This window comes from Rhipicephalus microplus, chromosome 8 (assembly GCF_043290135.1).
Source record: "Rhipicephalus microplus isolate Deutch F79 chromosome 8, USDA_Rmic, whole genome shotgun sequence".
Classification (NCBI taxonomy): domain Eukaryota; kingdom Metazoa; phylum Arthropoda; class Arachnida; order Ixodida; family Ixodidae; genus Rhipicephalus; species Rhipicephalus microplus.
The window spans coordinates 6,263,113-6,277,933 of record NC_134707.1 but is presented as its reverse complement, the minus strand read 5'-3'; the positions used below and the strand labels follow the sequence as shown (position 1 = coordinate 6,277,933).

The 14,821-nt window shown below is 48.4% G+C and overlaps 1 protein-coding gene across 1 annotated transcript in view; it reads right to left on the bottom strand.

Annotated features, from left to right (window-relative positions):
* Positions 1 to 14,821, bottom strand: part of pug (pug C-1-tetrahydrofolate synthase, cytoplasmic) — a 32,188-nt gene that overhangs the window by 5,856 nt on the left and 11,511 nt on the right. Inside the window, exons 9-13 of the mRNA XM_075870851.1 lie at positions 8,295 to 8,301; positions 7,533 to 7,722; positions 3,087 to 3,288; positions 1,553 to 1,859; positions 561 to 637 (exon numbers count right to left, since the gene is read on the bottom strand). Coding sequence (XP_075726966.1) covers positions 561 to 637; positions 1,553 to 1,859; positions 3,087 to 3,288; positions 7,533 to 7,722; positions 8,295 to 8,301 — 783 coding nt within the window. The remainder of the gene's footprint in view (positions 1 to 560; positions 638 to 1,552; positions 1,860 to 3,086; positions 3,289 to 7,532; positions 7,723 to 8,294; positions 8,302 to 14,821) is intronic.

Sequence of the window (14,821 nt, the reverse complement as noted above, 5' to 3'; positions counted from 1 at the left end):
AAAGTGCGTGTATATACGCATCAACTGACAGCTCACGCTTTCACATATGGCACACGCTAAGGGACTAAGATAAAGTTTATTGACCGTGGTTCACGTACTCTAGTGTGCCTTCAAATGCGCTGAGGAAGGTACGTGACGACTCTGCACATACCGATCACATTCAAGATGTGAATTTGTAGGACATAGTCAGTCTGCCACTGAAATTGAGAAGTTGATGGTCCTGTTCTTAAGGTGTATGAACCTGTTAGCTATACAGCCGATATATATAAAACTAAAAAAAATCGTGTCTGCTTCAGCAAAAGCATAGCCGTTGACCATATGACTTTGGTAATGAGCTCTACAGCTACATGATGTAATTTTTCTATTTCCTGTGGTTCTCCAGGCTCGAATGGTGTTTGGCAATCAAGTTACAAAATAACAGAATGGTTACGAGGATTACGAAGACAAGTGATAACAAAGGTTGAACCTGAGCGGTTCTTATGCGAGAACTGTTGACATCAAGTAATGAAGAATGCGCCATTGAAGCACAGATGTAATGTCGGCCCACGATGAAGACGTACCTGCCGTGTTGCCTTGCTTTCTGCTGCTCCCTGGCCAATCGTTATGCGACGAAGGAAGCGGTCGTTGGTGTCCATCACTGCAGAGAGCATTTAATAAGAGCCACACATTCTCGGTTTTCAACAACAAATCTCCACCCCTTTTATTTAGATTAAGCGAATTTAGATTAAGCAAAATTCCCATATCTTTAAGTGAACACTAAATTCAAGGTGCAAGAATGAACTGGTTCAGCTCCATAAATTGTACTCTGAAAACTGTAGTGAGGTTAGTTGTAGCATCATATGGTTTATACTGTGAAAGAAAATGACTTATTTTACAATTTCGCGACAGAATCTCTGCGCGTGGCATCGCAGATTTCAAGTTGTATTTTTTTTTCTTATTGTCACATGAATTTTTGTCGTTCATCTGTTTGTGTTCAAAAACTTCCATTAGTCCTTTAGACTTAGGGACCAACGGCGGATGCAGAGTCCTACATTAGAGGGGGGGAGCAACCTTCGCTGCAACGCTCACCCCTTTTCGGACAAATTACACAAAAAGAAAGCAAAGGAAGCCATGGCTTACTTTAACAACAGCCTGCCCTCTATCGTCTCCAGCTCTATAGGGATGCAAAGTGTTCTTAGAATGCAATACCAGGGCTTCTTCGTCTCCGTTGTCAAAAACCTTCATGGATCTAGAGGCCTGACCACATACACGCATTGCCGCGCATGCCGTGAAGACTTGGTGCCATGCCCTCTCCCTACGGAGGGCAAATGAATACAATGAAGCTGCGCATTCTTTCGCTCTCTCCAGAAGGAGTTCGCGAAGCTAAACCTACAAGACGCGCACTGCGACGCGCACGTGTGGTCAGGCTTTAACTCTGCCCTTTGTTCGCGGGACTGCATAATACGATTGAATAATAATACTGTGTGGCAAACTTCCCCCCTTCGCCCACTCCTTGTCTCCTTGTGCGCAAGCCTATGTGTGACCGTAATGTTTGTTAGCAGAAGCCTAATACCCCTGTTCCAGGTGATGCTGTTGACGTCCACGTCGAGACGAGCGAAGCGCGCGGCTTGCTCGGCGGTGAGGTCTTCGGGATTGGCGTCGACGGGCAAGCCCAGCCTGGACAGCCGACGGCGCTGCGACTCGGAGAAGCACTTGGCCCCCTGGCGGGGAGTCACGAGGCGTCCGAAGAGGGCGGCGTCCTGCTGCGTCGTCTCATGCAGAATGCGGGCGTCCAGCTGAGCCGCCAGCAGGTTGTTGGCAGCAGTCACGGCGTGCATGTCTCCGGTCAGGTGCAGGTTCAGGTCGTCCATGGGGATGACCTACGCATCGGGATATCTTTATATATGCAATCATCTTTACTTCAACCTAAAACACTTAGAGCGATCACTGCTCTCCTTTACGGGCATTCCCAAGAGAGGGGGTGGGTACCCCCTGCTAAAATCTATAGATTTTTATATGCAGCAGCAATTAGCTGCACAGCTTGATTAGCACACAGACTCCAAATATCTGTATCTAGCAACATTCAGCATTGGCAGCAAACTTTGCACGTTACAGAATAATGACTGCTTTTGCCACTCATTTCCTGCCAGTGAGAGAAAGGCTGCCTGAGCCGAATGCACCTCCTCCACCTCCAGCAAAACGTTGTACCACTTAGCTCCTTCAGTGGTACAAACCCATAGAACACTTCGTTGCGTTAACTTGACTTTCAAGCTCAGCCAAGGTCGATGCCGGCAAAAGAGGCTCAGCATAACACTAGTTTTTCAATGAGTTTCAGACGGTTTTAATGAGTCTGCTGTATTTATCCGGGAGTCAAGATTTTCAAGTTTTCTTTTTCCCACGCACCATAACAGACTGGAATAATTCATTGTAGCATTTAATCACATTAGGATCATTGCTAATTGTATTGACTATATTTGTGTTTGCTTCGTTTTGTTGCTTTTTTCCCCACCCTGTTTGGACCTGTATAAGGTCTGCAGTAATGAATAAATAAATAAATAAATAAAGAAAGAGAAAAAAGAAAGAAAACATTATTTTTCAGTCAGACCTAACGTCCTCGCCTACCGTAAAATTTCGAGCAAGCATTCTTCCCCTCCCCATCGTGAAAAATAATGTCAGAACATTTGTAGGGGAGGAGGGGAATCACTCGGTCATGGAGCAAAATTCAATATGGCGGAGAAGAGTCACAAAAATAAAACAATGCATACCCCTGATTCCAATGAAATGTGAGTACGCATGCACTCAGGCGCCGTTTTCAAAATAGTGAATGCAGTAAAAGTGGCAGGAGGAGCTTGCTATGTAATTTACGCATATTGTATATATCCCGAAAAAAAAAAGCGAGATGAGCTTGCTCCGATGCGCCCAGTATTTTTACGGCATTCAGTACTATTCAGTTGCAGCAGCCGCCATCTACGAGTGACGGCACCACGTACCCACGCCTTATCCTAGGAACAGAGCAGGCTCCAAGCCACTTTGTACTTGCTGGGAAAGTACGGCGATTAACGACAAAGGCGAGAACCCAGGATTGCCGAAGAAAAGCCAAAGGATACCTGCGCGTATCCTCCGCCGGCTGCGCCGCCCTTGATGCCGAAGGTGGGGCCCTGCGAGGGCTGCCTCAAGCAGGCGATCGCATTGCGTCCCAGGTGGGCACCCAGTGCCTGGACCAGCCCGACCGAAGTGGTGCTCTTGCCTTCGCCCAATGGAGTCGGGTTCACTCCCGTCACCAGGACGTAGTGGCCGTCCGTGCCTTGCCTGCACGAATGTGGGTGTTCGTGTGGCCGCTTATATTAACATGTATATATTTTCATCCATCATTTGCCCAGGAATTAAGAAACATAGCTTAATCAACTACTTAAGTACTGACTCTAGAGAAAAAAAATTAATACAAAACTTGTAGCCTTTATCCAGTAATAACTAAATCTATTTACGGTAAGATAACAACGCTGATTATTTTTTCTTCCAGCGTTTCTTTAAAGTGCGCGATATTTTAAAAAAAATGCCAGGTCATTGCTGCCTAACGCGTGACACTTTTAGTGCCCTCATGTGTAAGTTGAATGAATTAGCAAAGTCTTCTCATGCATCACGGAGGAAGGAAAGGAATCTTTTCTTCCTCCGTGTCATGCATGGTCGCTTGAAAAGGTTATCGGTGACTATGATGGTTGTTAAGCGATATTTTGATGGTACCGTTCGAAAAAGGAAAGAAAAAAAGACAATAAACCTGGTGGATTAAAAAATAGTTTGACGCGCTACATACATCTAAAAGCCTGACCACACTCATTTGATGCAGCCAACTTTTTTAGAATTTCTAAAAACGTTGCTTGCAACGCGTCAGATCGTGGCCTTTTGGCGCATCGTCGCGCCTTCTCTCATATGAATAGGGAGGGTGCACAGCTTTGCGCAGCCGTGTATCTTCTCTCTCTATTCGGAGAGGGCGCGGCGCCGCGTTAAGGCCTGACCACAAACATCCGTTGCAGCGCGTCAGCTCGTGGCTTTTTGGCGCGGCGTCACGCCCTCTCTCATATGAATAGGGAGGGTGCACAGCTTCGCGTAGCCGTGTATATTCTCTCTCTATTCGGAGAGGGCGCGGCGCCGCGTTAAGGCCTGACCACAAACATCCGTTGCAGCGCGTCAGCTCGTGGCTTTTTGGCGCGGCGTCACGCCCTCTCTCATATGAATAGGGAGAGTGCACAGCTTCGCGTAGCCGTGTATCTTCTCTCTCTATTCGGAGAGGGCGCGGCGCCGCGTTAAGGCCTGACCACAAACATCCGTTGCAGCGCGTCAGCTCGCCGGGCTTTCTGACGCGGCGCCACACCTTTTCCCCACAAAGAGAGAAGGTAAACGGCTACGCGAAACTGTGCGCCCTCCCTATTCATATGAAAGAAGGCGCGACGCCGCGCCAAAAAGCCATGATCTGACGCGTTGCAACGGATGCATGTGGTCAGGCCTTAAGAACAATACCACGCTAGCTGGAGGCACATAGCGCTCGTTCTTAATTTTTTATTGCTTGGCGCTTTTCAGCTAAAACACGTTTCGTGATACATTCTTGCGTGTTACGAAATAAACGTGGTTCAAATTTAGTGTTTTTGATGTGTACGTCTCTGTCTTTTGCATCTGTGTTTTACGCGCTACGTGGCGGAAATGTTGTAGGCCTGTGTGCTCAGATTTGGGTGCACGTTAAAGAACCCCAGGTGGTCGAAATTTCCGGAGCCCTCCACTACGGCGTCTCTCATAATCATATGGTCGTTATGGGACGTTAAACCCCACATATCAAAATCAATTTACGCGCTACGTATTAGAAGCTATGCGTAAGTGACAAACCTGCTGTGATGTAGTACCTTAAAAATGCGAGCATAGCAGACGACAGCACCACATCATTTAGAAGATGAGAAGAATGAAGAGGCATTGCAGCGCGCCCATTGAAGAAAGAAGAGGAGACGCTCGCGGAGAACGAAGCTGTTTGGACGCCGGCAAGACGACGCAAGGGAGCCTAGGGCGAACCCGCAACTACGCGCGAGGTTCGAAAGACCGGGTTCCAGTCCTCGAGCCATTGACGTCCTCGGGGCACGGCGTGTCGGCGTGGCCAAGCACGAGTTCTCGGTGAGTGGTCCTGTGGACATCTCGGGTACGGCGAGCGCCCTCGAAAGACCGCTAGTGTGCGGCTACGCCTAGACCTGGTGATTCCCTCTACAGTGGTATGCTGACCTGGCACCTAAGCGACGACAGCATCCGATCACGCAACGGATCCCACTTCAAGGCACCGGGCTACAGCACAGACTGTGAGACTATTTACTCTTTTCTTTCGTGTGTGAACTGCGTGCGTGTAGACTTATAGTATACTGTATGTGCAATAGTTTTTTGTTCGTCCAATATAACTCCCGTTTGTTTTGCTCACTGTCGCACTCGGTTGGCGCACTCGGCTGCACGAGGTTTGACTGACCGTGTGCCGGGTAACGCGTCATCTCCTGGGCGACCTGAGCCTCTCTGCTCGTACAACGAGATATGCAAGCACCACTATCTGTCAAGAAGACTGCTGCCTCTACCACACTCCTCGCTATGCAGGGCCCAAGCTGTTACTCTCCGACTGCTACAAACTAACACTTACCCGAGCCCTGCGGCACTGCACACAATGTACCCTGAACGGTTTCCAAGCCCGGACTGCCCCCTGTGTGGTGGTTATGCGGACTTCGAGCATGTACTGTGGGGCTGCGCCTTTGCCGGTCCCCCTTTCACCCAAGAGGAAATTAAGCGACTCATTAAGGCCCAGGACCAGACCTCTCAAATCCTGGCCGTCCAGAGGGCCCGCGCGAGGGCCGTCAGGTTTAACCTGATGGTCCCCGAGTGGGCCTAGCCAGGTGACGCTGAGTTTACTCGCGTCTATTGTGGACCGAATAAAGTTGTTTCACTCACTCACTCACTGTCTCCATCTTCCTCGCGTCACACGCCTTGCTATGTGACGAACCTAACACACGACACCTGCCCAACTTGCTGCACTTGTCTCCAATAAAACTTCACTTGGGCCTATAGTTGGTAACACAGCTTCTTAAGTGAAACCTTCAGTGTGAACTAATTGATTGATTTGTGGGGTTTAACGTCCCAAAACCACTATTTGATTATGAGAGACGCCGTAGTGGAGGGCTCCGGAAATTTTGACCACCTGGGGTTCTTTAACGTGCACCCAAATCTGAGTACACGGGCCGACAACATTTCCGCCTCCATCGGAAATGCAGCCGCCACAGCCGGGATTTGATCCCGCGATCTGCGGGTCAGCAGCCGAGTACCTTAGCCACTAGACCACCGTGGCGGGGCTTCAGTGTGAACTATAGGGCGGACAACAAAGAATAAATGTCATCGATTATTTGTCGTACGTCCTGGTTTGCGCTGAAGTTTTCACTTTAAAAGCTGTGGCCTCCAAATTCCATTTCTTCGTTTTGTGCAAGGGCACCATCGTTTTCTCCTTCAGCTTCCACTTTGGATGCCGCTATATAATCTCGTCACTGAACTTGTGGCTCGACTGACATGAACGATATATACAGCTTCATTAATTTTGCTTCGAAAGAACGTTCAAGGTTGATCCATCCAAGGCCCATATCCAGAAGTTTTTTTGTTTTGTTTTTTTCGGGTGGGAGGCGCCAGGGCACTACCCCTGGTTACGCCCCTGAGGGTCCCTTTTACAGTGGAGATAGTTTGTTTGAAACAGGATTATCAGAACTCCACAGCATCAGCATAGCTCAGGAGAACAGAGTTTCAAAGCGTGAAAGGATTTTAGCTTGCATTGTCAGCGGGTCTTCAAGTGACCTTGGGCCAAAGTGCGAGCGCCTTTATCAAGGCACTTCAAACGAAACATCCGGGTAACTCAGTGAGAACATAGTGTCGAGACTTATATTCAGCTCTTCGTGCAATACTACATTATATGTACTGGATGAAGTTCGAACTATAGTTACAAAATACTTCACAGTTCATCTTTGTGGTAGGTAATAATTTTTTTTCCTTTCGTATTTGTGCAGTTTGTCCATAGCTCACGCCTACACATTACACGGGAAGTATCAGCAAGGGCGTATTTAGAAATGTTATTCTTAATTTGGGGCTAAGAGAGGAGTTTTCTTTGATATATGCCGCGGTTTCCGGTGGTTGCTGTGACGTATGTACAATGGAGCGCGCGCAGAGTGTCGCTGCGGCAACACTAGCTGGGTGTGTGCTTTGCCCGAAATTCTAGAGACGCTGGCTTTGCCGAAGTGACCTATTCCACCGACGCCATTTCCGGTGGGAAAGGTCACGTGATTTCCGGACACGGCTTTTGCGAACGCCAGCTACACGCGGGCTTTGGTCATGACAAAAAAAAAAAAAACGTTCTCACGCTGAGTTCTGCGTTTTTTATGTTTATTTCATCGAATTTCCACAACTAAAATCCTTTTTTTTTTTCACGCAAATCGTTTCATCGTCAAAACGTCCATGGATTCGCAAAACGTAAGTGTGTGCATAGCATGGTGTGTGCCTACTTGTTCAGTAGCGGAAGCAGCAGCTTGGCCTTGTGTCGGCCATGGGGCTCCCACTCGTGCGGCTCGAGTCCCATCTCGCGGGCGAGCTCATCGACCAACTTGGGCTTCTGGGCGAACGCGATGTCCAAGTCCGACGGAACGGGCGTCTGCCGAGACAGCGGCAGGTACCGCATCGACCATGCACCCCCTCCTTTTGCTGTGGTTGCCTGCGTAAAGTAACGCAGTTGGACCTTGTGGGTGCCCGAGTTCCCCTCGACATACGTGCCAAACTAGCTCTATCAGCAGTGTGGGAATATGTAAATTTCAACTTCGAAGTCAATTCGAAGAATTAAAACCAAATGCAAATCAAACCGAATATTTACGAATATATATTTACGAAGCAATAAATTTGTTGAGCAGCGCGGAAAATTTATGTACTTTACAGCACTGATTGCTTTACAGTACAAAGAATAGATGGCTGCTTGGTGTGCTCTGAACGCAGTGACACCGTAGTGCACTCCAGGCCAGAGGCAAAAGTTTGACACAAACGCCCGTGCCCCCTCCCCCCATTTTTTTCAATGACGTAGAGAGCAGGAAATGACACTCCACCACATCTACCACCCCCCCCCCCTTCCCGTCATATCAAGAAGGAACCCTCCCACAAAAAAATTTCCCTATACGCCCTTGCTCCCTAGGCAACGAAAACAGCTACTCACTAGACAGTGCTGGTGTGTTAATGTAGTAGTGATCACTAATTCTTCTAAGATCCTCTAGTTCGAGCGCGAAATTTCTCGGAAAAGAGACACTTCTGGTAAACTTATTCGTCTAGGCATATGCTTTCCCAATTTGGAGGATTAGTTATCGGTAACTGATCACCAAGATGTTCATTGCAGGTGCTTCGTCTCAATACAACCCAAAATGAAGCAAGTCTGCCGATTTTAAGACGTTTCTTCTTGATTGTGCAACAGCTTCTCATCTGCATTGGCGCTTTTTTCAAGTATAATTTCGGCGCGCCATTAGAACAACCTGCTAGCCTTTTAAACAGTGTCATGCTATGGTATGTTATGCTATGGCCCAACGCTTCAATACTGGCACATTTGCAAAAACACATTAGGTGAGAGAGGGCAACGTGGCAAGTGAAGCTAGTTTATATGAGTGCATCTAAATATAGCACAGGTATTTAATTATTTTACATCCCCTCCCCTAGGTTACACCAATGCGCTGCAACCAGCGCCGCTGTCCGGCGGGGAGGGGGGGGGGGGGGCGTGGCTCCTGGCGAAGTAGAAGATGCCACATGAGCGTTCGTTCGAAGCGTTCGGAAGTCGAGAGGCCCCCTTTTGAGCGATAACCACCGCTCTCATCACGTCTGTTCAGCGATAACCACAGATAGCTCAGCCAGCAAATTGAACACGGAGTCCGTAGAACCGAGAAGCAATCATTCACCAACTTACTTTGACGGATAAGCCGGCGTTTGAGCGGAACACTTGCAGAGGAACGGTTGCCCTCAGTCCACAGAGCCGCCATGTAGACATATCAAGACCATCGACCCGTAAAATATATTTTACCCGTATGCTCACTCAAGGCGGATCGCAATGCACTGCACCGTTTCAGACGCTCTCGCAGATCAAATATCACCTATTAGGTACGCTGAAATACACAGGTGACACGTCAAGCAGAGTACTCCCCATCAAATAAGTGTTTGGAAGCTGAAATACAGGAAATACGCGTGTAGACGGCGTGCAAGCGATAAAGGGCTATACGCTTCCAACGATGCGATCCCGCGTTCATGATCGCAAGCCATTCAGGATAGACAGTATCTTTTCTTGGCGCGAGTAAACCGATAGGGCAGCGACTCGAGTGTGCTTTGCCTCTGCTTGGAGAGATTGCCACTCTTGATAAGACGCGTGATAACTCGTTTTGTCGTCGGGTACGCACAGAGACGGAGAGCACAGACAAGCTGGTGTTTCGACCAGCGATATCTTCAAGGAGCGAGAGGTTATTGACACTCGTACAAGTGGCCACACCGATGTAGGGGCACATGCACTGAAGGAGCAGGGCTACACCAAATACATCTTACAAATGGCTCCTAAAAAAACTTCAGAAAGAACAAAGAACGAATGCGCAGTTATATTCAGGCGTGCCCCGTATTTTCGGCGCAGTTCGTGACGCCAGCTGTCTGTTGGCGTGACGTCATGAATAAACAAGTTCTCGATTGGTCTATCCATACAAACGGGTGTACCAGTTGTGAATTGTCTATTTCTCTTTACCACGAAGCGGCCCACCTCCATTTTTTTTTCTATTTGTCTCGCATGACTATCATGCACGGACTTATAGTTCACTTCGATTACCGCGTGCTATACGCCATATTTTTGAAAATATTGGGACACAAGTGCAGAACACTGATCTAGAATCTACCTAATAAAGAGAGAGTGCGCAGTTTCTCGTAGCCATGTTCCTTCTTTCTCTATAGGAAGAGGGGGAGGTGCCACGTCAAAATGCCACGCGCTGAGGCACTGCAACTATAGTTGCAGTGCGTCACCCGTTGTAGCGTTTTCGCACCCGTTGTAGCTATAGCTACAACGGGTGCGAAAACAACGGCGCAAGTGATATTTTGTCTTAGGGAGTGGGGGGGGGGGGGGGTTGCAAACGCGTCATGTTGAATCACGGGGGGGGGGGGGGGTACATCACATTCAGAGGCATCACCCTGGATAAGTGGGATGCCTCTGATTGCGATGCGCCTGGTTGAATTGGTACAAATTGTTGGAACAAATATTCAGAACGCCTTTCCCCCTTGTCATAACATCAAAATCCACACGTGGATTCCGTCCGGCTCAATAAAAACAGTAAATGCATGCGTATTCAATGAAGCAATTCATTAGATAGAAGCAAAGGCGCGCTCTGTTTATGGGTACCTCTTCAGCCGCCATTTTGAATTTTGGTTCACTACCGAGCTAACCCTAACCGAGCTACTGTCGACGGACCCACTCATATTCTGTCCGATTATCTGTCACCGCAGAAGGGGGGGGGGGGGGGGAGATTGCACGCAAGAGTGCACAATAGCTTCCGGTTAGCTCGATCGGCGAAGAGCACGCACAACCAGCTTGCAACGGCGCTTGATCCCCAGAGGTTGCTGCAGCCACATGCCCTAAGACATGAACTCAATTGTTTGTTGTCGCATGCGCTCTACGATTAAGATCATCAATTGACAGTTGTCGTGACTAGTGTCTATTTCATCCGCCACGTCACGTGCGTGTGCTGCTTACGCCATAAGCGTTTTGATGATGATTGACATGTGGTGTTTAACGTCCCGAGACCACGATATGATTATGAGAGACGCCGTAGGGGAGGGCTCCGGAAATTTCGACCACCCGGGGTTCTTTAACGTGCACCCGAATCTGAGCACACAGGTCTACAGCATTTTCGCCTTCATCGAAGATGCAGCCGCCGCAGTCGGGATTTGATCCCGCGACCTGCGGGTCAGCAGCCGAATACCTTAACCCCTAGACCACAGCGGCGGGCTGCCATAAGCGACTTGAACCAACTATTGCGGAACACATGTGAAGTGTTCATGTCTCTACTAACGACACTAACACATTAGGCAACAAAGCTCGCTATATACAGCATGAGAACGAAGATCTGATCTCCTGAGGTAAGACCGACTCCAGAAACTCGAAGCATGTTTCGCCTAATTACTGGGAAACGAAAAAAAAAAAGCCAATGAAACAAGAAACGGTGTCGGAGAGACGCACGATTACGCGAATTATGTCATAAATGTGAAGCCATATACTGGAACGACAGCTACTCACTCCGGGCTCGTTTCACATAGCTTATCTCGTCCTGTCGTAAAGATCAGGCAGCGAAGCAACTGATATTTGCCTCAGGGTCTTCCGACTCTTTTTCTTCTTCTCAAGATGTACAGTTTTTCGAGGAAGGAAGAGGCCTTTTCAAAATCGCAAAGCTATAGCTTTAGTGCTATGCAGTTTGAACAACTAATGGAAGCTTGTCATTTAGGGCAAATAGCATGTTCAAGCGCAGTTTGCTTACGCAATGACATGGAAGATGTTGGGTCGCATCTCTCGACATATACACTCATAATAGACAATGCCCAGCACGTTCAGATACAACTAGGACCGCGTCTCTGCCTGAAGCGCAACAGGTGCCACCAATGCAGTGCAGAGAAGTGCACTTGCGAATCATGAAAAAGTCAATTCCCGCTGGGCTGTAGTAAGTTGTGTGACCATCCAAAAACGCATTGCCGAGGCGGCGACACCATGGCCTGAATTAGCCGCAGATAAGTTTTCGTGCCTTTTTTTTTTTTTTTCGCGCTTCTTCTTCAGTTGTTAGTAGGCATTTATGGTGGATTTCCTGCTTACATCCATGATTACATGTCCTGTCTCATTTAAAATGTATACGTACCAACTATAGCTCATCTCTCTGTTATTCTAACCTTTGTACTAGAGGCTTATCCAGGAATTGTTTGCTTCTCGGGGAAAGGTCAACCACTGTTTATGCGTCTTTGCTCATGTATTCGTATGTTTGCGTGAAAACCGAATTCTTTTTTTGAGTGTGTGAGGGAGAAGGGGGGGGGGGGCATTTGATTGGCTTACATGCCCTTAATACTTTAAAAGTCACATTTGGTTCACCTTTATTTAGCTCTCAGTTCTCTTATATCTCGACGTCGGTTCTCTTTACTTACCCTAACTTTCCTTCGATTCACCTCATGCACTTTGTCGACTCTGATCACTAGGCGTACCCATACTATATTCTGTATGAGAAGCATACGTACACTATATTGACTAAGCAAAGATATCAAAACGAGGGAAAGGCAGAGAGGTCAACCGGTTCGCTACCCCACACTAAGGGGAAGGACATAATAATATTGCTACATGCATGTTGACATTTTGTGGGATGACTCGCGTGTGCCTGACAAAGAGTGGTCTCCGCTTGGTGGCTGGTCAACCGGTCACGCCGCTGCTGCTGGTTTGAAATATGTTTCATTCACAGCCTCGTCGATACGGCGTCTCCTCTCTTCCGCAATGGAGGGCTCCTGAAATTTCGGCCACCTGGGGTTCTTTAGCGTGCACTTAAATCTAAGAATACGCGTGCTTTGAGCATTTTCGCGTCCATCGAAAGTACGGCCGCAGCGGCCGGGATTCGATCCCGCGACCTGCGCGTCAGCAGCCGAGTACCTTAGCCACTAGACCACCGCGGCGGGGTGATCCGCAGCATTAGACAAGAACGATCGAAGAAGAGACCGAAAGTTGCATGAGCGCGCTACCTCTCTGCTGCATTCTTTATTACGAACAAGACCAAATGTCCTTCTCGTAAGCACACCCACGTGGTAACTAAAGACGTGGTCGTGACGAGAGCCGTCATCCGTAAATGGTCAACAAGCCAGCAGTTTCAGAAAGTCTGCAACCACGCACGAGCTGCCGGGAAGCGATTTCCTTGAATGGTAACGAGATAAGAGGCCTCGACGACCGGGCTGGTCTCTATCGCGTTATCAAACAAGTTTGCCTTCCTGCACACAACGTGTCGTTCGGGTGCCTGTTGACGCCGCTTTTTTTTTTTTTTAGCATATCAATAAACATTTGATAGCGGACCACGGCGTCTCATAATGACCACGTGTTTAGTTACCATACCAGCAGGTGTGCTTGCAATGAGGCGGTATTTAAACCAGTTGAAAGTTTGCAGCAATGTTCTTTCGGCCTTTTCTTCGTCCTGCGCTTTGAATGATGAACGCGCCTATTAAAAACTCGGCCAATTTTCACATCTTCAGCCCAATAAATAATATTCACTAAGTCGAAGATGTACCGTTACTGTGTAAAAGGGTTATTAATAATTTTAATGACATAAGCATTGGCAGGTCAGCGCGAAATGGGCACTTGAGCTTGCCCTCCCCTGCTCCCGCGGAGGAACACGGGTTTGCAGTCCTCCTTCAATTCTCTCTACCCGTCACACCATTTTCCCAAAACAAACTCCAGCCAGCGCCACGTGGCTATGAAGGTTTGAAACTATAACGGTAGCTGCGCCTTGAGGCCACATAACATACGGTTCATTTCAATGTTTGCGCCTATTGCGAAATATTGTTTTCTCTTTCTTTAGAACATGTGCAATCAGGAGGTGAGACAGTACGCCATCCTCCCCCCTTTTTTTTCTTTCGGTCTCGTCCAATGAGAAGGCGGTTAGTCCCACTCTCCTCCTTTCCCTCCCTCATTCAGAACCCTGCGTACGTTTTTGCAAACACGTGCCAAGCAAAACGAAATAAACATGCGCAGCCTTGCAACACGAGCCCGCGACAGGTACTCCGACGAGCGAAAACAAACCGGCGGAAACCGGTTCCTTTAGCTCGCTTAACTTTTCCCGCTCGCATTCCATTAGGGCGCGATTGAACAAGAGAGTAAGAATATAACAACATATAACGCAGACATCACTCAAAGAATCGGGAACATGCGGTTGCAATAAATTACCATGGTTATGGCTGGTGTCCCAGGGAGTGATTGTCCGAGAGACGGGTCGGACTGCGGTTTTTTCACTTCTGCTGGAAGAGACTGGAGCGGACCGTTCGTGCCCTTGGAACGGGCTCCGCAGCTCGGATGGTGGCGGGAGCTATCGCCGTCGGCGGCGGCCGGATTTCGTCTGCTACCGAAGCCGGCGCTTCGAGCAGCGCGGGGAGATAATCGTACAAAACGAAAGACGGCGGCGCCTCCGTTGGGCCTAACAACCGCTCGAGTGGGATGGGCGTGGCGTACGCAAAGCCGGCAGCGAGATGGCCGAAACGCTGGAGCCAAGGAATCACTTGTTTCGTTGGGAACGCGGTGAATAAGTAAAGGCGTGACAATCCGAAAGAGCGACTTACGTACGTTGACTTTGATGACGTAAGCTGAAATAAGTCACGTGTAAACCTTCGTTCGCTTCGTCGGATGTTACGAGTGTACAACGAGCAGACAACACGGATTGCTGAACCGGATTGTCGCGCCGAAACGTTTAGTACGCAAGCGTTTCGGCTTGCCAGACTAGTTCTCTAGGAAAATCGCGCATCAGTAACGCGGGGTCTTATGGGGGGATATGACAATGTGCCTTTCGACTATATATGGCTGAGACGTAGCCGCAGGACCAAATCTCATTTATCGATGGCTACTAATAGAGAGTTGACGCAACTGAGGAGAGTGCATCACACAGCAGTAGTGTCCAGTGCAAATGGCATTATGAAATATGCTTACAGACTGAAAAATACTTTGCTCGGATATTCAGCAAAGACACAAAAACGGCATAAATGTGACTAGAAAATCTTCGTGGCGCTCGTTATC